Genomic DNA, 27104 nt, shown 5'->3' on the forward strand with positions numbered 1-27104 from the left:
TTGCATTTTTATAGACCTTTACACAATCAAAGAATTCTGCAGTCAGCAACTAATGTAGCTATATCTCTCATCAGTTTATTCCTTTGCCTTTTTTAGGGGGGAGTTGTTTTTAAAGTACTCATTTTTTTTAAGAGATATGGAAGTGAAGAAGGGTTAAAGGCTTTTTACTGATGGAGGTGTTGTGAGTCTGTACAGAGCTCCTTAAATCCCCCCATCGTGTGATACCCTGCTTGGAGGGCTGGGTTCATCGCTGTAAGAAGCAGCCAGGACTAAAAGAAAAGTAGAAATGAAATGTTGATTTCTTTCTCATTAAAACATCTAAAGTGTTAAAGGCCAAAACATTCAGTAGCTGAATACTTAAAGATTGGTTAAATCCCCTGCAGTCTTGATTTTTATGCTTTCTTAAAAAGTCAATGCAGCAACAAGATCGGATGTTGGGGATCTCTCTATCAGTTCACATCTCTCAACACTGAATTCAACCAGTCTGACAGCTGGGGAATGGGAGTGATTTGCTAAAGGGCAAAGGGAAAAAAACCACCTCGATCTGACAAGGGAGTATTTTACATCTGTTTTTCTCTTTCTCTTATCCCTTGTTATGCAAGGCAAAAAAGATCTTTCTTCGTGTCTCTTTTCCCCAGCAGCATTGCCACATTGTACCCTCAGAGGATTAGTACATGGACAGTCTGTTGAAGAAGAAATCCAGTGCTTTGACTCCATGTCATCTGAATTTACTTTCCTAGGGTGACCTAGAGCCTGGACCAGCAACTGGTCACCACCTCCAGGCTTGCCACTGAAAATCCACCGCTTCCTGAAACAGGAAAGGTCCCCACCATGGAGAAAGACATTTGGGTTCAATCCTGAATGACAAGTGCCTTTAATGAGCCTGGAAGGCAGTGTGGCCCATGGGGATTCAGATGCTGGTCTGGGGGGGGGGGGCGGGGCTTGTGCTCACCTTCTTATGTAGGCAGCCACTGCTCAGCATGGGCCTCAGAAGGACCATGGGCAGCAGATTTCTACCCTTGCCCCAAATGGGAACAGCTCTGAGGCTGCACGGGAAGACACACAGGACTACAGGGGCACAATGCAGGCAGGGTTAGGCAGCAGAGCACTGATGGCAGGTCTTTGAAACGCATCGGCACATCGCCTCCACCCGGCTGGGCTGCTTCCCCTGGCTCTGTCACTGCCTCAGTCCTGTAGCTATGAGTGGCATGTAGAAAAGGGGATGGGATTTGCTGTAAAGGAAAGATCAGGGAAGAAAAACATCAGGTCCTTTCCCTTAAATGTCTTGCTGCTGCTGAGGCTGGGGAAGCTCAATCAGGGCAAGACTCTGCCTTGTTCCACCCACGGTGGGGGAAAGGGCAACAGGAGTCACGCTAACACATCCCAAGCCCTTAATATTTTCCAGAGAAACACTGAATGTGGTGATTCTGCTGCTCTCAATGGCTCTCAGTAGGAAGGAATGAGATTATACACGAATCTTCTCTCCCTCACCCTTATTCTAAAAGCTTTGATTGATTTCCTGTAGGTGTTGGTGAAACCCTTGGCACCATAAAGTATCTGAGATACTTGATTAGATATACAGATGAACTTAACACATATTTTCCTTTTTTAAATTGGTGGATTTGTATGTGAGTCATGCTATTACAGCAGGGCTCTTCTTTAGAAAGAATAAGGCCTCAGGTAATGCCTTATTTAGGTAGAAAACGTGGCCTAATGGGTTTTGCACATGACCTCAGAACGGCAGCCAGCGCAGCAGGTTGTTTTTCACCCTCACTTGGCTGCTGAGTCACAGGTCGCATCTCACCTGTTTCTCTACACTGTCAGGTAGTTGTTTCCACATCCTGCTAAAAAGGAGGGTCTCTTCTCTGAAGCAGTAATTGTGTCCCCTGCCCCACCCAAGCCTGAACAACGCTGTAACTCTGAAGCAGAAATAAAGCTGCATAAACTCTGCAGCACACAGGATCTAAATTCAGACCTGTATCTTCCAAATACAAGACTACACAGGTACTAAATTTTGTAACAATGAAGCTTCTGCTGTGTCTTCAAGTGAATGCAAAGTCATTTGCATTAAATTCAGGAGATAAAGAAGCAGTCTAGTAAATGGCGTGTTGTTATTTTTCATTATTCTGCTTTCTACAAGGAAGAGTTTCTGAACTTTTTGTACTCTGCCCTCACTTCTTACAATGCCATAAAGATTTGTATCTACTTTTACATTTTCTCAGGAGAAGGAGCTGGAGATTGTGGCGAGGTGGGTGAAACTCTAAGAGGTCAGGAATGGTTTTGGGTTGTTGGCATTCAGGAAAAACTGGTGGGATTTCTTACACTGTGCTGTCATTTGTTGGAAAGAGCATGCCCTGAGCTCCACAATGCACTAAGTGTAACCACCTCCTGGCCCCATTGGGCTATTCATCTTTCCATTATTTCCCTCTTATAAACCAAGATCCTAAGAGCCATAAATAAGAATATCAGGCACTTGAGTGAAAAGTGACCAGAGAGAAACAGTTAACATTGGCATTTTCATGGATCAAAAGATGATTGGTCTGTGTAAACTGATGATTCAGGAGGATGGTACTGAATTAGGGCCATGCAGAAGGTCACCCAGCTGGCTAACACATTGCTCTCTGGACACAGAGAATCTCTAAGCACACATTTGTCATAAATCTGCTCTACATATATGGAATGATCTCTAATAATTTTCAGTGGAGGTTCATGTGCTTCTGTGACTCACTTTCCCTGTAAAAGCTCAAGCCACTGGAAGTTGGCATGGTTTTCTTCTTTCAGTGAGGTACCAGAGGAACCAGTGATTGCACCAAGAACTATAAGTGCACATAACTGCCCACGTAAGGACAGTACAACACAGTTAATCATAAATTTTGTCACCCACTGTACTGACAAGGTCAGATTTTTCAAGGGTTGAAGCTCTCCCTTGAGGCCCCTTTGTGCTCTGCCAGTGCCTCCTAACGCTACCCAAGCTCATCCCATCATCTTCAGACTCCTCATCCTGACTGATGGACACCGCTGCCTCCCTGATGGCTTTCTCTGGTTTTCCTCTATCCTCTTTGCTGTTTGCTACCGTTACAGCTTAGTGACGTGTTTTCCTTCCTCGTGCAACCCCTCTTATGTATGCCCACTCCCCTACTTGCAATTAGCCCTGCATTTGAACAAAATTACCACCTTCTGCAAATCCTGAGAAAGCCAAGCTGCTGCAAAGACAGTGACAGAGAGCAAACAAGGTACAGTCAGACTGAAATCCCCTGGCTCCACTGAAATTTAAACTCCCATTTTCATTCCTTTTGGTGAGCTCACTCCCTCTGGCAGAGGAACCAGCTCAGCTCAGCTTTCTCAAGATCTTAAGGAGTCAATTTTGTTAGAATACATCACTAATTACGTTATTAAACAGTTGCCATATGTCATTTCAGATCCCAAAGATTTGCTTCCAATTTGAGAGTTACACCTTTCTGATCCACCTTTTGCACAGGGGAGGCATCTACCTGAAGCCTCCCAGAGACTTTCTGAGAGTGTCAGTAAATGCTCCACCAAAACAGAGCATCCCTGGCCTCTGCAAAATAGTCCCAAGCTAGACAAAACAGGCCCTGATGCACAAATCTCTGGGCTGTGTTTTTTTTTTTCTTTGCCATCTTGACCCTTATGCGTCTACATTGGGAACAGAGAAGCTTGTCTGCCACAAGCAAATCCCAGGACCAACAAAGGGTTTTGTAATCTTCCTATGCCACAGCATGTTGGCTGTGCCATGTCTAACTAACAGGTCCACCAAAACCCACCTCGTCCTGCAATGGTTTCACTGGTAGGTAGTGCAGCAGACAGATGCCTGCTGATCCCTCAGGGAGGAGAGGCCTCCTGCGGCAAGCTCTCAGACCCCAGCTCAGGCTATCCGCCGGCCCAAGCGTGCTAACAGGCAAGTAGGGGCAGGGGACGTAACCCAGCCACAGGGTCCTACAGCCTGGCTGGGCATGTAAACCCTGGAGAACAGTTAGAATAAAGACAGAAGGGATCTCCCAATATTTAAGGTGATAAAAACAGAAGGATGGAAGGAGAGTGGATGTAGGTTTTAGCTGTGTTGGAGGGGAAGGGAGAGAAGAAATCCTTCAAAGAAGTAGTTGTTGGTTTCTCAGTGCAAGGCTTAAACCCATCTTTGCTGCTGTTGATGTTAATCAGAGTCTAAACTGCACAAGAAGGAGACGTATCCAAATGCTTATGATGCAAAGAACCAGGAATTAGTAATTTTTTACACTATTTGGATGGAAGGCAGGCAGACTAAGCTAGGTATTTCCTTTCCCCCCAGACTACAAGCTAAAAGGAATGAAATGGTGAAATCAATGAAAGGTTTACAAGGAAATGGTGTCTGCACAGATGTGTGCTGCATACGAGGTCACCCCTGCACAGGTATGGGGGAAGCCACAGTGACATAGAAAGTCAGCTCCTGATAGGAAAATCCTACAGGTCACATCCCTGATTACTGAGAAAAGGAAGAAGCAACACAGTGTTTAAGTCTGGCACAGTACAGCAGGCAGGGTGTGCAATAAGATGCAGCTTCGGTTTACATGGAAGCCAGCTGCTAATCATCTGCTCCAGGTAATATAGAGCAGATTTCCCTGTTAAAGCACAAATAAAAACCTGTGTCATCTGCTACAGCACATTAAAATCAAGGCCTGACTGGGCATGTGAGTATGCCTGTGCATATATATATATATATGTATGAATATAAATATACACATGTATTTATTAATGCTTTCCATGAGTGAAGAAAAGTTTAAGCAAGCTGAAGTAAAGCTGGGGAATTCTTGTGCAGTACCTGGCCTTTGCAACCTGTCTCTCTGTTATTCCTTCCCTTTGCCTGCCCTTTTCTGATTCATGTAATCCTCCATCCCTTCTGGCCCCGTGTACCTGAAAATGCAGGATTTTTCCCAAAGTCTTGAGTCAAGGAAGGGAGAAGCAGTGTTTAAAAAAAACCTTTGATCCTTGTGTTTGGTGAAACATTAGGGACTGGATCAGAGAACAAGTATTAAAGTTGCATTTTATACCATGCTTTCCTCTAAAGGGGAAGTATTTTTGGGTTACTATGATAGTTGTACACGGTTTCTATTCTCTCCTATTATGCAAACCTGCAGGCAAAAAAGATATTCCCTAAAGAGGCTGTTCACTGAAAGCACCAACACAACAGAGCTCTGCAATGCGCTGGAGTTTTCCACCCAATGGTATGAGACTCCCTCTCTTCTCACATGCATGAGTGTAATAAACTGGTTTCTTGAAATAAAGTGAACTGTGCAGGCAAGTGGAAAACTCATCTCCCATAGGACAGATTTCCAAAGGTATTTCAGGCCTTTTCCACTACCACCAAGTTCAGTCAGAATCAGTTAGGTACAATAACCAGTTTTAAAAGATCAAACCCTACCCTTTGTGAGGCCTGAGAGACGCTAAACCTTCGCTGTGGCACCAAAGGTCTAATTTTTTTGTGAACTATTTATGGCACTACTGGCGTTCTTTTTGGATCAGTAAGATCCCTGCGAATTTCTTTTCCTCTGAGGTCACCTTTCTGGTGATATTTGAATGACAAGCTGCCTACAGCTTGTCACGGCCTTGTGAGCCACCACTGCCCTGCAGACCAGTTTGCGAGCTGACAGGCCAAAGCCTCTTCAACCTCTAGGCTTCATGGGACACTTGAGCTGTCCTACTAGAAGTCTCACACCCACATCAGCCACCTCTCTTCAGCTTTCCACGCAACTGGAATTGCTTATTAAAACCAGCTGACACTAAACTCAGCATTAGAAAAAAAATCGATCCTCGGTTTCTCCCTGCAGACCTGCATTGTTGTGCTGACAGTAACATTTAGGCATTTTCAGCATCCACTTAGCAATGAAGCACAGGTGCCAGCAAATGGGTTAATATGTTAGTGAGAAGGGAAAACACAGGCAGAGGGAATAATTAGCTCGCTCTGTTCGTGCTGCCTCTTGACAGCTCTTACACACCTTGAATGAGCATCAGGAGAAGCTCCTCATTTGCTCCCAGCCCTGCTGTTTCATGAGGTTATATTGGTGGGCTGTGATTTCAGTGAGGGCATAAGAATGAAGATGAAATAACTCCAAAGCATCCCAAAGTAATAGGGAAATCTGATCAGTGGCAGAACTTTTTGGCAGCAGTGTTATAATTGCATCCTTTGGTATTTGGACACGGTACTCTACTCATTAAGTTGCCTATGAAGGCATCAGTTTAACCTTCATCTGCTGAACAGATTTTAGTGACTCTTTGGGAGAATTTTAACATGATGAAATAGGATATCCTGACATTTTTCTGTGCCACACATTGATATAAGTGCTGTTTAATTTTACCACAAGCTACCAATGCTGAAGTGAAATAAACAGAGCAATTAGATTTTGATGGTATGCTTCCCCTCAGTCCCCGCAGTTCAGAAACAATGAAAAACTTCTCGTATTTATGAGGTAAGCCAGGAGCTGAAGCAAACTGGGTAAATTGCTATAAGTCTGGGGATGCTGTGACTTTTAAACAGGACGAGGAAGTCCCTATGGATACATCTCACAAGCAATCTATGGAAGCAATTACTCCTTCAGGAAAATATTTTTTCACAAACCTAAGCTGTTACAGCACATGAAGTTGTGAAAGGTTAAGTGACAAACGATATGGACCCAGCGACGTTACTCACCAGTCAGAATCAAGCCACAGTCATGCTTGCACAACAGCAATGCCTGTCAAGGTTTAAGGGCTTGATACCTGAAAGCCAGCCTGAACGGAAGGGGTATGTATTCCTGGTGAGCAACACCCACCAAGAAAATCAATTCTACTTCAAGTTTGTTTATTTATATGAAAACGTATCATGAGAGTAATGTTTTTGAAAGCTCTTGCATCACTTAGGAATTGCAATCCTACTTTCAACATGAAAGAAACATGGCAAATTGATGTGGGCGGGGGCCAGATTAATTTAATAGCCATCTCAGTTACCTCTGTAATGCACTGGGGTCTGTTGGGGAAGCACCTCCTGAGGCATTTATGAAAGGGGCCTGAAATACTTCTGAAAATGTTATCCCAGAAGATGTCATATTTATTCAGATATTCAGGTTTATTACTGGATTTGTAATTGCACGTTATGATAGATGCACTGATTAGATTCCAGACTAATTAATCTGCACGCTGATTTACATGTTATTTGTGTAGGGCATGACACTGCCAAATATTAAGTACCCCCTGTAAGCTGCTGAATGCCCATCACACCAGCATGGTCTGTAAGCACTGCACAGAGTTCAAAGTACCTTTGAGAACAAAAGCTATTACTGTGATGAGAGAAATGCAATACCATGCGGCTTTTCTAGACATTATTCATGTCATCAGATGTCATAATGAACTTGTGAACGCGTATGCACCTTAACATAAAGCTCTCTCTCTAAACTGGCACGAGAGTCGTCACAGAAGGTCCGTTCCCCATCCACTGGGCAGAATGTGTTTGCGCACAAAAGAAACAAGAGAAAGGAAATGAACATCAGCCCTGACAGACAATGGTTACGCAAAGGCAAAACTGAAAATGTGCTGGCTTATTTCCTTTATTAAGCCCAAAATAACACCTTTAAAAAATCCTGACTTCATGAATAAATCAAGTGCCTTCATTAAAGAAACATTTACTGCCATTTTCTATACTTTATTTTAAGGCATACAGAAAAATATTTAACAAATGTGTATGCAATTAAATGCCGGGGACTGCTAATTACAGCCCTTCTGAATGCCTCTGCAAAACAAAGATACGCAATACAATATGTTAGAAAGGGTGGGGAAAAGAAAGAGAGGAAGCTGAAGACGATCTAATTCATATTAGCGCAGATATATGCTGGCCTTTGGCTACAAGCAGCAAATAAGCCACCAGCGTAACCCCAAATGGCAGCCAAAGGACATTTTAGAGTCACATCTTTGCTTCTGCTTCTCTAATTCATTTCCAAAACATTTCACCTCTAACTAATTATGGAATTTAATGACAGAATGTAAAGGACTGGCTGGGGTTGCAGGCCATTCCAACAAGGCTTTAATGACATATCCGTCACGTTGCAGAATCTTTATGTACTTAGCAGTGATTTATCAGCCCTGGCAGAGGCAGGTACTTCAAAGGCAACCTTATATAAAAAATAAATTCCGCCTTTGCCAAGCGTTGGAAAGAGCACTAAATTAAATTTAAAAATCAATTCCTACAGACAAGAGAGTCATAAAAACTCAGTGGGTTTTTCTATTTGGCCAACAGGCAAAAATTTATGACAGTACAGTTTCGTAATCAATAATAGCAATACAGTGTATGTTTTTGATTGGAAGAAATTAAAGATGCCAAAACAACATTGCTAAATATTTAGGCTGATTTGTGACAGTCCCATTGAGCAGAAACACAAAACATGCATTTTGATGAATTTCCAACTAGTTTATGTCATACTATACTTTTTATTTTTCAAAAAAGAATATTAAAACTATTATAAGCTTTGTCACCTGCTGTAAGGCAGAATGATGTAATTTTATTCACTGCACATTTCCTGTTTGTGAGGCAAAAAAGCATAATTTACTTCTTTATAAAAGGGAAATATATATAACTATATATATATAATTTTATTGGTATTAACATAATGCAATACCATACATTGAGCAAACAGAAAGAAAACATTTCAAAATACATTTTTTAAAAGTATCTCCCCATAAGATAGTATGAAATATCAAGTAATTAGCATTAACATTATTACAATACACCCTTAGCCAAATATATTAAGGAAAATCCACATTCTAACCACAGAGATAGAGGCAAACATCAACCCATAGGGGACCCGGAACATAATGATAAATACAATATCTGAATCTACTTTGAGTGACATCCAGACAAATACTGGCCCCAAAACAGCCCTCTGGAGTCTGCGTGTTATACAGAGAATACTTGGTGCCTGCTTGGCCAGGCAGCATCACTCACATGTTTAAGTCCTAGAAGATAAAGAGGAACTGAAGAATTTATCTGCAGAGTCTAATAAATCTCAGCGTGAGGTATCTTCTCCGTCATCATCCAAACGAGTGCCAGTGTACCCTCTGGTAATTCATTACAAATCATTAGATAAATGGAAGTCTCCGGAAGGTCTGTACATACCTCCACTTGACAGAATACACTTAGTTTAGCATGACACAGTAAGGTGACTTCCTTCACTAATGTGAAGTACGCTTAAATGACACGACTCTGTCTGGTTGGCCTGAACGGGTTCACTGGAGTTCAGTACAAGCAACAGGGTTTTACAGTTACCATGGCTGAATCCCTCTTTAATTCCTCGAGGTCTGCAGAACAAAACTGAGTGACATCAAAGCCCTTCCCCTGCCAAGACCCTCTTCCCCTTCCGTTCTCCCATGCGGGGGGCAGTATTTTCTGCAAATGTGCTCCGTGTAGACTGGATCTGACTTTGTGCCTAGTCCCATTGTGGAAAGGGTGCATTCTTCAAAAGACTGGCAATGCCCTTTGACACCTTCCTGAAGGCCTCATATCCAGGCATGTGGTTGTCTATGCTTTAACAGGTCTGTTATAAACATCAAAGTTATTCAAGAAGAACTGACTTTCTGAACGGAGGCCATTAGGTTGCTTGCAAGAGGCTGAAGTTGAGTCTCCGTCGTGCCAATTCTCTAATGATAAGTTTATCAACCTTTGAGTCCAATCGGTTCAGTGCCAAGAGAAGTGGATCCCATTTGACATGGAGAGGTGCTATCAACTCTCGCAGTGTATTAGCCTAATATGATAAAGCAGTGATACAATATGTTGAAAGAACTGTGATGTGCCATTATTTCCATATCATATTAGTATATTAGAAATACTGTCATGCAAACAAGAGCAAATAGCAAATCTGGCATACAGTAGCAGCACTACAGAGCTTTTTTAATCTGCATGCAGCTATGCTCATGAGGACAGAGACATGGCACTGTTCTGCTATTACACCTTCCTCCATTAAAATATCCATCCCTAACGCAAAAGAGGTATTTAGGGCAGAAAGTTATATATTCTCTCTTTGTGGTTTAAAAAAGAAAAAAACAGAACAAAGACCAATTTAAAAAAAAAAAAAAAAAAAAAAAAACAAACCACAAATAAAACAAAAGAACAATACACATCCTAACCAACTTGGGTTGGTTTCCTCCATGTTGAAGAGACATTAGCTCATTTGGAAGCACTGGAAAAGGGTCACATGAATGAGGAGAAAAGGAAGCAAAGAATGTGCCCCAAATCCACCAAACGTGCTACAAACACAGAAAAATATCCTGTCAGCAATTTATGCATGAACTAGAAAAAGAGGTGGCACAACACAATCTGTCTCCTTTTGTTATCCTAGCAGACAATCCAGCATTGTGGAACGTTGGGTGAAGGATAAGATACAGAGCTAGGAAATCATGTGATTTTGAAACCACACTGACATTACATACATCCAAAAGCTAGGGCTTGAGAACTCGAGAACCTTTGTGGACCTGTGTTAGCAAAGAAAAGAGAAAGAGAGAGGTGGAATAAACAGCATACAGCTAAGTTGTTTACTTAGAGTTTCTGTGTGAAGTCTCTGCACACAGGGCAGTTTTAAAAGCCCGGCTGCTCTCAGTACATACCCTGTGCTATTGTCTACTACACTTACTTGTAATAAAAAATGAAACTTTATGGATCTTGAAATCCATTGTGGATTTATAGATCCCAGATATGAAAAGCTGGGAGATGTTTTGTTGTTTAAAAAAACACTTTAGGAAAGAGTTTAACTGTGCAGAATATAAAGATGCAAAACTCAGTCCAATTTAACTGGTGAGACTTGTTTAACCCTTGTTAAAGAGATTTTTTTTTTTTTTTTTTTTCCAAAAGATGGGATGTAAAAGGAAGGAAAATATCAAGCATTGCCATTTTTACTCTTGAGCATATCACAAAAGGTCTGGAAAGCAGAAAAGAAATGTCTCAGTGACAGAAGGCACAAGGTGGAAAGAATCCCAGATGGAAACATTGGTGCCATTTACTCCACCCACGGCTCAATTGGAAAATGAGTTTCCAGAGAGGCAGAGGGTGAGCAATGCTATATAGAACTCAAACCGAGTTCAGCCTCTCCTCCACTGCTGAGATTTCCTGGGGACTCTGTGCGTCAACAGGGAGAAGAAGAAGAAGAAGGGAGAGGAAAACAGTTTATATAACTAAATCCTAAGTATAGCAGTCAAGAGAAACTTTTACATAATTTATTGTTTAAAATAAAGAACATTTGATTCTACAACCAAAATGAAAAAAACCCCTACCCAACCCCCAAAACCAAAACCCAAACCCCTGACAAACAAAAGGCCAAACCAGCACATTTCAGGACTCATGGGGTTGAGGGAAGGGAGACTTCAGCAAAAGGAAATGTTTTTCAAATTTCATCCTGTTTTATACTACAAACAGTCACAGCATTTAAAATAAGACTCTTGGATTTGTTTGGAAAAAGGCACAAAGTGGAAGAGGATACTGCTGCCTCATCTGTATCACTCCTGCAGCTTCAGGACATCCTGTTGTCTCATGGATGTTGTCCATGTAACTTTATCTCTAAAAATCCAGGAAGTTTGGTTTCAAAGGTCAGGCTTTGGCAAAAGAAACTCCCCTTTTAGTGAAACAAGGTGGCTATGAAATAAAGGAGGGTTACTGAAGCTAAGGCAAGGGCGTTATCTGGCGGATATCTGTACCCAGCTCTTCCACACGCCCTGCTGAGGCTGGCTGGGACACCATCCTCTATGTCTATGGAAGAACTGTGATACCTTCAACAGATGGTGGGACAGGACTTTTTTCATGTATCTAAAATGCAACTAAATTTTGCATTAGAAGATGACTATTTCTGAAAAAAAAAACTGCTAATAAGACACGCTTTTGAAAAGGCTATTCAGTAATATTGCTAAGGCCATTATAGGCCTATCATCAAATACTGGTAATTCTTCGCTGTCCCACTTTGGATTAGTCACAAATGTGCATGAACAGCCTTTCATTAGGACCTCTTAAGATAAGTGGTGCATACACTGTCCTATTTATCTGAAGGTGAATACAGTTAACAGGCACTTGGGGGGCTTTTCTAAATACATTTTCTCATTATTTTACTGTATCACTCTTATTCACAGTAACTAACTGTATAATATTTCCTATTAGTGTAGATGCTCATTAAGAGTTTAGACATTCTGCTTTTTGGTAGTTAAATTATTTTTCCTTATTGTTATAAAACCCACATTTTTCTTTCTGTATCACTAGCATTAGCAAAATGATTTATGTAAAAAATCTCCAGCATATGGTTCCCTTTCTAGATAAGGGGTTTTTTATTTGTTTTAAAGGAGAACAAATACAAATAACAAAGAACAAGTAACATGGTTTTGGATGGATACTTATCGATACTACAACTTATGAAACTCATGAGACTTGTAAACAGTTTGAAAAAGAAACCAACTGCAATTCACATACAAAAATGAATGCGACCCTATGGAAATAATGAAGTGAACTTACTGGATTTATCAACCAAATTAGGTTTGTATTATGAGAAGAGCTTTACAGAAAATGACCTCCTCAGAGAGGTGACAGAAACAAAACTGCCTGCTGTAAATCTCTGCTTATTTCTTCAGCTAATGAGGTCACATAAGATGTGATGAATCTTATGTCCAAGCACATCTGTAGCAGTGTGAGGTACTTTATGCATTGAAAGTGGCAGAGACAGAATGCATCAGGGCTGGGACCAACCTGCCAAGCAAGAGCAAAGGCCTCTGCAGGCCTTTCCAGGCATGCCACCATGTCTCAAAAAACAATAAAAATGTAAGTAAAGGGGAGGAGAAAGTTCTCACCTGAGAAAAATGTTTTGAGAGTCACAATCAATAAGGTCTTAAAAGGGGTCTCACACAACAAGTCCTAGAAAAGGGGCACGGAAGGTGAATCAACTATATCTTTTGCTCTTTAAGACCTGCTTATCAATAATGAAGGCACACCAGCAGTCACTAATGAGAGGTAGTTTAAGTTAGGGTTTTCACTTTGATGTGTTTTTTAATAAAATGCATAACATTTTACCACCGTCATTTGAGAGTACACTTTCTTATGAATGTTCACATTATATATTTTACCTAAACAGACTACAAGTTGCCTGATTATTAAATGGTATCTTTATGGTAAATTTGCTTTTCTGAGAAGGGTTAGGTTGAATAATAGCAGGTTAACAAACTTAGTTTTGAAATCAGTACTGAAGTATTAGAAAAGGAAATTTCAGACTTCCCATCTATAGTGACAATCAGTAAAACTGTAACCGCCTTTTGAATCTCTATACTTCTGTTCATTTGTATTCTATTGTGTGTACATATTTCTACACCTGTATATATATTCATGAGAGATACAGAAGAACTTTGACTAGAAGCTCTTATCTATTATCTAGTCCAGTAATGAAGCATGTCTAATTATGTATATTCCCCTAAAGGTAAATACTATGCATGAGTAATGAGGCTCTGAACAAGAATGAATGCAAGCACTGGGGAAAAGAAATCCCTCCCCATGTACCACAGACTGCTACTTGGCTGCTTCTGTTGTAAGTCCAGTGGCAGATAGATCTTCCTCCTTAGCTGGGAAATGGCTCAACACTATTTGACAGAGTCCTTGGTAGGAATGCTGGCAGATCTACAAACTGTCCATTGCTCAATGGTGGGAAGCTCCTACCAGCTTCAGGACTGCTCAGGTGTCAGAGAGATGCCATGCAGAGATGAAAAGGAGCTGATATAAAGCCTGGCAATGAGAGTGCCTAAGGAAAGAGGGTTTTGATGACACATCCAGTGCAGTCCCCTGACACTATGCTCCAAAGCAGCATCTCTGCAAATTATCCTGTAAGAAGCCAGTTAGATGTGGAAGCAGTAGCAGGAGTCACTCAGTACTCCTCTGGAGACTGAGTTACTGCAGTAAAGGGCACTAAATCAAACAACGATAATACAGGAATATGCTATCTACAAATAGCAAGTTCCAGATTTTCCAACATCACATATGCTTTAGCGTCCCTCATGTCCTCACTGAGCTAAACAAAGGAACACCAAGAGCACAAATGTTATATGAGAAAGCACCACAATGAGGAAGGGGCACAGAGAGGTCAGATGGTGGTGTCAGACCACGTATAACCTCCAGTATCTGCTTCTCTACAAGTGCTGCACTCGGCCCCATGAGAACAAGGTACAGGGAAATTACAGGGCTCCGATCAGCAGGCATTTTTCCTCCCATTTACCACAGTATTTCTAAACATGCAAACGTATCCCAGCTCTCCCAATATGCACTTCATATACTACAGTTATTTCTAAATAACCGTCTATCTACTCAGTACTAAAGAACTAAAGAAATCCTCCCAAACAAGTAAGCAAAAGTCCCAGTAGAGATACAATAAAAAGCACTTGAAAACTTAAAGTTCATAGTTAACATTGTCTTACACACTCCAGCACCACACCACTAATGTACTTAGTACACAGAATAACATTATTCTCTGTATCATCTTGTCTTAAGCTGTGCACATGTATGCTGAACTGTATCTAGCTCACCTCATGCACAGGGAAGACCTATAAGGCCTGTAAACTCATTATGCTTTTCTCCAGACTCTTGCTTAGCCTTGCAGCTGCAGTGCCTGACACTGCTCTGTCCCTAGGCACAAATGCAGCCATCACACTGGTGGTGCGTGCTGCAACAGCCTTCATTCAAAGCACACTTACTGCTCTGTGAAAGCCACCTCTGATAAAAACTGCCATGAACTTGGAAGGTTGTGGAGACAGGCATCTCAAGCATTTCTAACCCTTATTTCTGCATTACCTTCTGCTAAAGTAATACCTCACACGGGGATGCCAAGGAAAAGATGTACATAAACAATATGCATTCACTTTACCAATACTGTTTCTCTAAATGACAAGAAGCTTTTTGACAATGCTGCTAGAGCTCCTATATTATTCACTGTTTGTTTATGGAGGGTGTATTAAGTGATGCACTTCCAGCCTGCTCAACAAATAAAGATGATACCAGTATCAGTAGCTAAACATGTAATGACGGAGTGTCACCCACTCATAAGGACCTGATTTTTGGCTCCTCTCTGGTATGTGGATTTTTTAAAAATGTAGATTGTCAAATTACTAATTCTTACTATATTATATTCTTCCTAAGTCTTACTAATTCTGCCATATTATGTCCCTCCGTATTAGATATATCTCATGGTTACTCTTGTGCTGTACAGGTCTCTCTCAAGTACCTGTAAAACTCTCTTCTTTAGCTCATTACTGGGGTCTTAGTGCAGTGATGATTCACAACTCCAAGACGGAGCAGTTTGAGTTGTGGCTCTGTCACCAATCCACAGTCATTTTTCCAGAGTAGTTTGTTTTGTAACCATTGTAAACTAATACAATGTCTCCTCCAGACAGAGGAGGACCTCTAATTTGGGACATAAACAGTGAGACGCAGTTGAATAACCATGGTTAAAAAAAAAAAAAAAAAAAAAAAGACTGTCTGGCTGAATTTCTTATAGTTTTATATATGTTCAGAGGGTGCAAGATGTAATCAGGACTTTAGCATCCCACCGGGCAATTTATGAATTCTGAAAATGTTATTAAAATTTCTGTATATTGGTACTCTAATTGCTGGATTACACTGAAACTAAGTTACATATGCCTATGGGACAAGCCTCACCCAGGAAAAGTCTGTTACCTTCAAAGGATAAGCACATGAGGCATACATCTAACAGTGAAGTTCCTTTCAATCCAATTCTTAGTACTGTCATAAGCTAAAATTAGCCAGGCTATGATTGTAATGGCATATAAAGTTCAATTGAATCTACCAAACCTCCTGCATGGTTTATACTGAGAACTGCTTGAAAAGACATGTCTCTTGTTTCCTGACCATGAAGGAGGAACTGTAGTTGCAGTTTGTTGCTACATGGAAGAGTTACTATACAGCGCAAAAATGGGAGTTGTGTTTCGTGACTAATACTTTGGACTTTATTCCTGAAAAAAAAGTAATGTACTAATTTTTTGTATTTGTATCACTGAATCTTTTAATAAGGAATATTTAAGGAGAATTGGTCCTATTATCATAACAGACTATTCTCTATATCACTTTTATCAGCAGTATATTTCTGGGAATTCTTGTACATTAACTTGCTTGGGGTTTTAAAACTAAACAAATGTATGAAATTAATTATAGTATGTCAAATTCAAATTTACACAAACAAATTTTTAACTTCAACTAATAGAAACCACTTTAGATAAAGAACCCTTTAATAGCCTATCATCAAGTAACATAATTGCTCTTTCTAATGGTGCCATCCATACTGAAACAAAAATACCAATACAGTGACAAAATCACTCCCATGACTAAATAATGCATGGGCAGACTGTCTTCCCACTGCTTGCCTACATCCAAGGGCAGAGAACTGAGACGCTGATGCTGCCACAACAACTGCAACCTGCCACCTTGGCCTAGGATCTCTTCTCTGAGTGGGTTAATAAAAGAGACAGATCACATAAACATTTAATGTTATTGATATCGGGTCATGTGGTTAAGGTAAAATGAACAGACTGAGCAAAAAGTGTCATCTTCTTTGTGTCCTGTTTTGCTGAGGCTCTTCAGCAGCTTTTGCTAAAATGTCCAACATGAATGGTGTGAAAACCCACTCAGTTAGGGAAAGCTGGGAGGGCAAATTATTATTATTAATTATACTCACATCGAGATATTTTAATCAAATTTGGAGCTCACTGGAGAAGCACACGCACCTAACATGGACTATGTTTCTGCTCATCTGGCAAGGCCACTAAGCAAAATGTTGACAACACCCCCTGGCTGGCTGTGCTACATATAACAAAGGTATCCCCTTCTCTCTCCTCATGTACTAGCATGTGTTTGATCTGTCACTCTAACTTGCCTTGACTGTTCCCAGGCAAGTCATAGCGATCTGCTCCAACTCTATTTTTGATTTAGTCAGGTCTCTATCAGGCTCGAGGAGGACCATATTTAGCAACACAAATGCTAGCAGACCTGAAACCCCTTCCTCAGATCATCAAACTGAAATACACTGCACAAAATTAGCATATAAAGGAACTGCTTTTAGAAACCTTGCTTCTAATTAATTTGGTTTCCATAAAAGTAAGGCAGAAATTGCCTTTCCTGTTTTAAGACAATGATTCAGCTGCTTTCTCAGGTGTCTACAGTGTCCTGAAAGCTCACCAGACCAACACAACAATGAGCTCCTTGATTTGCTGCAGTGAATTCACTGCCTACTTGGGAATATAAAATGAAGAATTAATGATAAAATGTTTCACACCTGGTGGATACTGAAAGCATATATTTTCATCTGGTGAATTTAACTTTTATTTTTTATGAGAATAATTATCTCTACATAAAAATCTTGCACTGAAAGGTTTTATGTAAGGTACGCTTCTGGCAAGCCAAACATTGCTATGTTTTTTGCTTATAATTGCTTGGATATTTTTAATATGTGAGCTGTTTTCAGATGTGCTCCAATTTTATCGTAAAACATATATCCTAAGCCTATCATATGCCAAACAATGCCCTCACCACTGTAATAAGAGAAAATCAGTTGCACAGGATTTCATTAGGCTAAAGGCTCCTGTTACAGGAGTCAAATGCTGAAAATGTCAGAAGTTCCCCAGTGTATTTCAACTTTAAAGATAGCAACAAACAACACATTTTAAATTATTTGAAATCCCTGAACATGCTAGAGTGAGTATGATCTCTTTAATTGGATAGTATCTCTTCAAGTCTGCTAAGAAAGTATGTCTATACACAATTTAGGAGGAAGAAAAACCAGCAAACTAATCCAAGGAGTCTTTTGTCATATTATGTGTTCAAGCTCCTGGTTAAATACTCATACAGAAAACCACCAGGCAGCCATTCATGGAAATGGATGGTAAAAGGCATTTGTCAGACTGGTCAGGAAGCCCAGACGCTTAAGGATGACGTGCCAGGGTTTTACGGCCATGCAATGCCCAGCCATGGAGGAGCCCTTACCCTTGCTGCTCAGCCTTCCTCTGAAATCCAGGCACCCATCAAAGGGCCTCTTGGAGAGAGAGGACATGGTGCGCCCACTGGTTTTTAAGGGAAGATCTGGATTAAGTTCTTGGTGCACTGGGGTTAATCAGGAAGGAGTTACTCCTACACTTTCATCAATTCCTACTCTTCCACTAATTCCTTCCACCAATTCAGCAGGTTTTCACCCTCAGTCATACATCAGTGTGAAAATTCATTGCTTCTCATTACTGTCCTCCTCCCTAATTCATCCCCAAGCATCTCTGAAACACAAAAATGCTTCTGTCACACGTTGTGTTTGATAAAGTGCAGCTTCCATACTTCCATATGACAGTATTGTTTCACAGAGGAAATAATCCTGTGCTGAACAGATGACAGCACCAATAGCTGATTTGGGCACTGGTTCTCTTCTGCACGTCTGACCCCTTTCCAGTGTGGGAGGGCAAAGCCCTGCTTCTGACTCAGCACCCCATCCTGAGGGGCCGAGGGCAAAACTTCCAAGGCTGGGGGAGACCCACTGTCCTACTGGGGTGATAGAGCAGTGCACAGGGCCCACCAGCATGGCCACATTGGCACCCAGGTACTAATTTCTCTTTTCCTACAGCAGCTCAAGCTTCTCTACTGGCACAAACCACCAGGGTTATATTGGAGATGGGCACTTCCCAAAACCTTTTGAGATGTCAAAAGTGTTCTTTTTCAGGAGAATGAAAATAGGATCTCTGTGGCTTTCAACTGGAAATGAGAGCACCATCTTAGGATGTGCATGACTACTTGATAGCTCTTGCTACCTCATCCAGGGTTTTAGATCACAAGTGAGGAAAAATATCTTTAGCTTCTTCAAAGTTAACCATATCCAGGAAAAGAGAAGACTCATGAAAGCGAGGGGAGCCCTCCCATGAAAGGACTGCCCCAGCTCTGGGAGTGGCCAGGTAGCAGGGGTACTGCTGGCGTGAGATGGCGGCTGAGCCCAACTCTTTGGCAAGGAAGAGAAGTGGAAGGAAGTCTGGCGCCGGGTGGGAGGAAGCACCCATGACAGCTCCAACACTGACACCTGACCCAGTGTTGCAGTAGCAATCTGCTGCGAAGTGAGGGATGCATTTCAGAAATAATTAATATTAAAAAACCCCCTTGATCTGGGAATGGTATTAAGTGCTCAGGAGGGCTCAGCCTGCTGCCCTGGCAGCCTCCAGGCGAGCAAGCGGTGCCGGTCCTCTGAGCCACCAGGCGCTTGGCCCTCGGTCCTGCCAAGGGTAGCAGAAAGGGTATTGAGAGGCTCGAAGAGAAAATTCCTTATTGTCACTGCAACTGGTGGCTGTTGCGTGCAACGGAATCCTGCTCTGCAAAGGGGCTGGGGGGAACAGTCCAAAACACCCTCCAAACCCGGGGGAAGGGTTACCTATAAAAACAGCCACCTTTGGAAACTGCCAGATAAGAGTGCCCTTCCCTCAGAGGATGGTAAGCCAAAGGAGGCTCGTCCTGAGGGGTTTCTGCTGTCCAGACCAGTCACATTCATGGTCATTCCTCCCCTGGGCAGGCTCTAGCATGACCCAGAGCTGCTCTGCAGTGGATATATTCCCAAAAATTTGCTACTTACTCCCCCTTTGGTTTGCTTAAGTGTTTTTCATTAAAATATCAACACTAAACAAAGAAAATATTACATCTCTACAGCCTGAAAAACACTGAATATCACGCAACTGAGCTCTATTCTCATCCCACAATAGCAACCTCTCTCCTATTGAGTGATTCCTCAAGCTGCTCAGTTAGCTATGTTCTCTGCTAATTTCTTTAGTTACTACATTGGTTTTTTTTAGTTTCCTTCTCCTCTGCAGTCTTGTATGTCAACAAGCATTACACTTTTCTTTTCATGCATCACCAACATCAAAACCACACTTCTATTTTTCTTCCTATCAGGCAGAACCGTCTGATACCAAATAGTTCCCTTTAGTTCTCTTCTTGGATTGAAAAGCCACAAATGCAGAGTATTTGTTAAAAATATCAAATAAGCTTCCTCCAAAACCGAGAACTTGGGAAGTTTGGCTTCTACTTCCAAATAAATACAGAAAGTAGTGGAGATAAAGCAGAAAAAAATTAAAATGAAATACTGTAAATCCCTGATGGGTCACATACTGAAGGTTGTATACTGCTCTGGCCTTCTCACCTCAAAAAGCAGTACTGTGAAAGGTGGAGATGGGCAGCTAGGATTATTGGTGGTATGAAAAGTTTTTCCTGCAAGGTGTGACTGCATGGTCTAGGACCATTCAAGACTTGGTCACCCCTATAAACAAGAGGGATATAACAGAGGTTATGAGCACATACATGCACTAAGTAAAGAGAGAAAAGGTTGACCATTGCCTCTTCCATTAACAGAAACATCTGAAAGTTTGGTAGCAGGTTCAAAAGTAGCCAAAAGAGATTTTCTCTTCAGCCTGGAGATAAAGTGCCTAACTCCTTGTTGCCATATGATACAGCTAAAAGTACACCTGAGTTCAAAATCGATAAAACTATTTTGTGGAAGAATGATCCATCAAGGGCTACACGTAAGACACCTTTAACTCTTCCCTAGAAATATGTTTTTAGGCACTGTTCAAGGCAAGCTAACTGGGTTAGCTGGAATGGGGGGATCAATGTCCTTTAGTGCTCTTCAGTGCAATCACTTGTGCTTGCAGGTTGGTTTTTTTTTTTTTTTTTTTAAATGCTAATAGCTCAGAGTCTGAGATCTGATATAGAACTAAACAAATCAACATTTTGGACAATTTTTACTAAGCCTACATCTGCTGTGAAGAATGGAAACATTAGCTTGCAAGATGAAATAGAAAAACAACAAGCTTAGTGAGTTTTTAATTTTGCAAGAATTTGTTTTTTCAGAAGACAGTAGACATCCCTCTTAAAGAAGCTGCATATCTGATGGCAGTAAGCTCACTATTTTTCCTGTATAACACCAGAACTTGCTATCAGTACAGCTGGATATTCCAAAGAGGCTTTACAACACTAGACTTGTCACTGATGCTTTCATAATTTGCAGTAACTTGAAATTATGTTCATCTTCCTCAATGTTTTTTATTCCAGAAATATAGGAGTAGATGTTCTGGAGAAATTATCCTGGTGCAACGACATGGAATTAGGCCATAAATTTATCTTTGATTTAAGTTGTATCTTTCATAACTAGGGTAAAAGAAGCACAGAAATTAAGATTGTTTCTGGAAAAGAGATCCAAGGAAAATAATTTCAAAATACATGGAGATCACACTACCTTTTATAGTCTCCTTGCTTTTATCTGATACGTTAAAGATTCTACTGTAGTTACGAAGTAACCACAAAGTTCAGTGTATATTATATGATACATCTATTCAACAACTCTGTGGAAAAATAAGGACTTTCTCAATTTAAGTTTTCTATGAGAAAGTACAAGAGAAGGTAGGAACGGGCAAGAATTTATCTGTTGTGGTTACATTATGGTGCGATAGGCACCATATCAACACAACTGCTGGTGATGAAAAAACATGTTGGTGACCATGATTTACACATTTCTCTGTGCGCTGTGCAATACAGAAAGCGCATGGCTAGTTTAAGCTGAAGGTTTTTCAAACAACCCCTTAGCAGGAGTGTGCAGAAACCCTGGGGGGATTTCAGAACTGGAAATCCACAGTCGCATGCCTAAGTGCAGACAACAACCTCCCCTGCTCAGCCTGGAACTACTACAACCATTATATTTGCCTTGGAAGGAGGAGACAGATGTTAATAAAACCCAGGAGGAACAGATGAAGATCTGGCTATATGCTTTTTGTCATTAATAACAGTACTAGCTATGGCAACCACTAAAGATGAGCAACGGCAGACTGAAGAAATGCAAAATATACAAGGATAAAATAAACAGGCTCATGACTTTGTCTTTTAAAATACCTACTCCGTTTCAATATGGTACAACTGAATAAGTCATCTGAAGAAAAAGCCTCACCAGAGGCCTCTGCTAATACTTTTGGAAGACGTGAGCTAAGGGGACACTATGAGAAGGTTCTATTTGTCAAATATAACTGTCACCTCAGCTAATTATGGACAGAGATATTACAGGGTTTCCAACATAATCATGAGGTTATGCTAGATTCTCCTCCTTGGAGGACAACTTGAGCAGAGGAAACATTTCTGTGCATGGGCACAGTCTGCCAGAATGTGGTCCCATCAGAAAATACGTCCACTTGGCTCACCTGTGCAGCATGCTAAAATTGCATAAATCTGTGAAACAAAGGCAAAGGCAGCAGGGGTGAATTTACAGTAGGTCACCCTGTAAGAGAAATGTGTCACTTTCAAAACAAAAGGCTTTTAAAACAGTTTTTCTGAGGGAAATATTTGTAACACCGTCATCCTCAATTGTGGCACAGAGCATTAACGCTGATGGGATTTTCATTTGAAAAACCAATCACAACTTAAGAAAAGTTGCTCCATAGCTTATCCTCACCATTACAGATTTATGTCCTATTTCTAGTCTTATGCCTTTTGCTTCCATCTCACCCCACTAGATTTTGCCATCTCTTCCCCAGCTACTCTGATGCTTCCTGTTTCCAACAAGCACCACAGATCATGGCCTATAGAAAGTGTTTCCTTTCTTTTTACGCAGGTAAATTAAGCCTCCACCACCTTGCTGGGGTCTCCTTTCCTTTCTTTGTTCATTGGCTTACTCTCAGCAACCTCCTACTCCCCACCATCCTGAGGGGGAGCAGTGATGCTCAGAAACGCAGACAGTCTTCTGGCAGCCGTGGCAGAAAAGCCAAATCTAAGCAGAATATAAAATCTCACCCCTTCACTCCTGTTTTCCTCTGAGTAGAAACCCAAAGACTACAGGTGTCGCAGGCCTCCAAGGGACAGTGCTGGCTGCTCAGGGCCATATGATCATGCCCTCGTCCTCCCATGTTCAACCTCCCCTACCAAGTGCCATTTTCAAAACTGACTGAAGAGCCTGATTTTTACTTGAAGTGAGTTTTGTACTCTCACTATAAATCCCATAATCTTGTTTAGCCACAACATGTACAAGCTTAGGAAATTGGCCTTTTGGGATGGAGGAGAGCAAGAAGAAGGTGGCTATTTTTGAGTTTCATTAACTATAAAAGCCGTTTCCAAATTGTGAGTCTCCAAGGCAACCATTTTTGCACTTTATGAAAACCCTGAAACTTACTTCCACCTTCTACCAATAGTTCCAAATTAATTGAACCAAAAATTTCAGCTATCCTTTAAATAAGTATTCCCAGAAAAACTAACACATATCCTCTTTTCCTCTTCTTCTACTATGGAGAGATTTTACACATTTTATAGACTGTGCAAGATGTTCATAGAATCAAATTTCTCAACTTAGAGTTTGCACAGATGCAAGGATAGCCTGTTTTATGCTATAAGATTCATGATGGCCACTAGTCATATCTGCAGGCAGAACTTGTGAATTGAACTGCAGAACGTTAAAATGCAAAGTGAGCAGAGAACTTGGAAACTATCGATTTATTAATGCATAATGCACTAATGTCTAAAGTAGACTTTCTGGTTTTTATTTTATTTCTATTTCTCAGCCTCACTATTCCATAAATCACTGACAAAATTCTGAGATTTAAATTTTCAATATGTTGGTATAAAAAATTTATTGCACAGTTAAATTATCCTCATTTATTAATAAGTATTCCTACCCCCTGTAAGAATCACATGAAACTTTTGGGGCTATATCAGGAAATATGACAAATACCAAGATCATACAGTAACACTGGAGAAAATAAGCATAGTTCTCAGTGTCAAAAAAAGGTAAAAAGAAAATTTAGTCTTGGAGAGCTTTAGTGGGAGTGTAAAATTTAAATAAGATTTTTCCTAGGCTCTATACACAACCAGAAATACATAAATAAAAATACCCTTCCATTTTCTGAAAAGACAGAAACCAGCTACTCTAGTTGTCCCTAAAGCCATTACAATAAATTTAAAAATATGAATGTTGTACTGTAAAAGTGTGTTCATGTACTTAACTTGATTTAAAAAACCCAAGAAAATGTCTTGAAAATAAAATATATTTTCTTAATTAAAAGTTGAAAACAAATGGCAGGGTATATTCTAGCAGGGAAGAAAGAAACAGAAGAATTCTCAGAATAATCAGCTTCAAGCTTTTTATAGATTAAGTATGATTTTCATATTGGATTTCAAGTGTTCACTTTAGTACAGTAAAAATATCAGTTTAATGCCAAATGTAGAGGCTATTAAAATACTGTTGCGTGAATTCTAAAACAGATTTTGCTGTTTTTATTACAGGAAGATATTCTCTAATTCTCTAGGTCTCATATTCACCAGTTCTCAAGTATTCTATAATGACTGCTTTGCACGAATAGGAAAGGCCGTATTAGCTGCAAGGAGCCCACTGACACAGGCCTCTGGCATTGCCAAGCCCAGCTGGGTGCTGTACCTGGAGCCTCCCCCAAGTCATCTCACCTCACTCAAAATCTGAGCTTCATTTAACCCGGAACTAAATGCACAATGATCCCCAGTTAAGTTTTATTACTTACTCTCATTAGCCTTGCTGGGTAAAGCGATCAGGGTAAACTTTCTCCCTGTTTGTACCCTGTGGCTAGACCTTGCAGTGCTGCTGCCTGATCTGTCTATCCCTGAATTTACAACCAGAAGAAATCTACTAAGTGAGGTTTCCTTAATTTCACCTCCTCCTTGGTGCCTGTAAATCTTCACATGATTAAATCAACATTTCAAAAACTGGCTGAAAAGTGGTTTTAAATCGAAGTTTTTTGGCAACCTCTCTGCTCACTCTCTAATGGCGATAACAACTCAAAAGCTTTTAAACAAATCAATGGTGATATTTTATATTCCAAAGGCCAAAGTTCATCCCTCTGGAATCCAGAAGAGAAGAAATAATTAGCTGCTATTATTTTGTGCCAGCAGTACTCAAAACATGGAGCCAGAAAGCGACCATCTTACTTAAAATGCAGTCATTTTCTTCATGTAAATACAGTAAGATCCTGCAGAGAACTTGTTTCACACTTTGTCCATGAAATCATGCTATTTAATAGTACCACACTAGGTACAGTGTTGTGGGAGTGTTAACTATCATCAACAAGATCCAAAACTCGCAAATTGGGGCCACAAAAGGAGACAAACAATGTTTATCTTCTAGCTTTTGAACGACAATTTTTAAAAACAAAGATAGAAACCTATTTTTTTATTATTAATGAGAACTGAGATCCTTTCGAAATTGCCTGATTACGGGGCTCTTTTTTTTTTTTTTTTTTCCAAATGAAGTACTGTATTATCACATTTGTTTCATAAGAACTGGCAATGCTTGATATTTAAAAAACCCCAGAAGATCGTAGAAATAAAACTCGCATGTTTAGTATAAACTCTGAGCATTAAGGGATGCTTGAGGGACTGATGAAATCCCAAGTGACAAATGGATAAGCCTGCCTTCCATTCCCCACCTGTCTTCAGGCAACATCTTCCTTGGCTATGTAGATGCAGAACGGATGTGAGACAGGGCACAACTTTTTCCTTCTAGAAGTTCAGCTCCCAGAAGAGAGAGACATTAGCCACCTCTGATACCCAAGGTGTCCTCTGATAGCAAAAGCCAAGCCCAGATGGAGTAGACACCAGAGGCTTGCTGTTAACAGGGAAGGTTGTACTAGGTGGGGTTCTCCTGAGGCTGCCCTGTGTCCAGAAAGAGTCCCAGACTGCACTAATGACCTGGACGGTGGAAGAGAATGAACCAATTAAAATCCACAAGCACAAAAGTAAGAGGGAACATCTAGACTGCTGGAGGATAGTCTCAGAAGTTGGAATGCTTTGGAGGGATGAAATCCCTTGCCAAGTTTCATATAACAATATGGTAAATGCTAACAGACACGGAGCTTGGCAATGTTTTTTTTTTTGTCTAGTCAGGCTGTTTGTTTTACAAAATGTCATATTTGTTTGTTGGTTGGTTGGTTTTAGCCCAATTAATTAGACATTTTAAATCACCTGAGGCTTTTATTAAGATGAGCTACTTAACGTGGATATGTGAGAAGTGCAAGAATTATCAGCTCAACTACGATTAGAAAAATAACCACTAAGCAGAAAAGCATCTGGGATACTGTACAGCACGAACTGAAATATGAAGTACAATATGGTTGCAAAACAGATACTTATCACAGTACAGTGCATAAACCACCCAGGGCAAAGCAACGTTCCTGGTCTCAGCCAGGTGCACTGCACCCAGCTTGGATGCTACCATCCCAGAAGGTGGGAGGAAGCTGAAAAACCCAGGGAAGCTCAGCACAAGGGGTCAGAAGCCTAGAAAACACTATTCATGAGAAAAACTAAATCAACCTTCATAACAACCTTTCAGCTTGAAAAAACAGCTGCTGTAATGGAGCAGTTTTGTTTTCTGTGTCATAATGGAAAGGAAATGCTAGGCTTAAATTGTGGAGGGAACAAGTCAATATCCATCAGGAGAAAAAATTCCTTTTCAATACAGCAAAGAGGAAAAACACTGTCTGGAGCAAATAAGGAACGCCCACTGCTGAGGGTGTTTAAGGACAGATTTGGTAGGTATAGTGGATCCAGATTTAGAGAGCAGAGCTATATTGAATAACCTTTGAATTCGTTTCCAGTTCACTGGCTCCAAGACATGTGCAGCACATTTATGGCTTCACCAGAGCCTTCTCAGTGGCCAAGACTTTAGCCTATATATGTTGCCTTCCTGCAGTGGAAAGGTTTAGGAAACAAGTAAGAAGATTGAGATGTCAAAACATAAACATCTAGTGACATTTTAGCTGTCAAAGAGTACCCAAGGAAGTTGCATAGGGCTGGCAGGTTGGGCACACGACCTACACGAGATCTGTGACCCTCTGGAGCAGCAACTAGTGGCTAAAAGGAAAGAAAAGTCAGCCAAAAGGCCAGGCTGGAACATTACAAAAATTCGCAAAAAATTGCCCTGTAACATTTATTTCATAGGCCTCTATGACAATCTTCATCTTAAATCCAAGAACTCCAAGGACTTATTTTAAAAATAAATTAAACCAAAGAAAACTGCTTTGTACCAAATTTGCCTTTTCCAGAGTCTCCTGTC

At 40.7% G+C, this 27104-nt stretch overlaps 1 protein-coding gene across 6 annotated transcripts in view; it reads right to left on the bottom strand.

Annotated features, from left to right (window-relative positions):
- Positions 1 to 27104, bottom strand: part of CNKSR2 (connector enhancer of kinase suppressor of Ras 2) — a 218535-nt gene that overhangs the window by 7393 nt on the left and 184038 nt on the right. The window contains exon 21 of one of the 6 annotated variants that reach the window (XM_074858656.1): positions 7554 to 9758. The exons of the other annotated variants lie outside the window; for them this stretch is intronic. Coding sequence (XP_074714757.1) covers positions 9754 to 9758 — 5 coding nt within the window. The 3' untranslated portion in view covers positions 7554 to 9753. Of the gene's footprint in view, positions 1 to 7553; positions 9759 to 27104 lie in introns of those variants that run through there. 6 annotated transcript variants of the gene reach the window in all.

Source organism: Strix uralensis, chromosome 2 (assembly GCF_047716275.1).
Source record: "Strix uralensis isolate ZFMK-TIS-50842 chromosome 2, bStrUra1, whole genome shotgun sequence".
Taxonomy (NCBI): Eukaryota; Metazoa; Chordata; class Aves; order Strigiformes; family Strigidae; genus Strix; species Strix uralensis.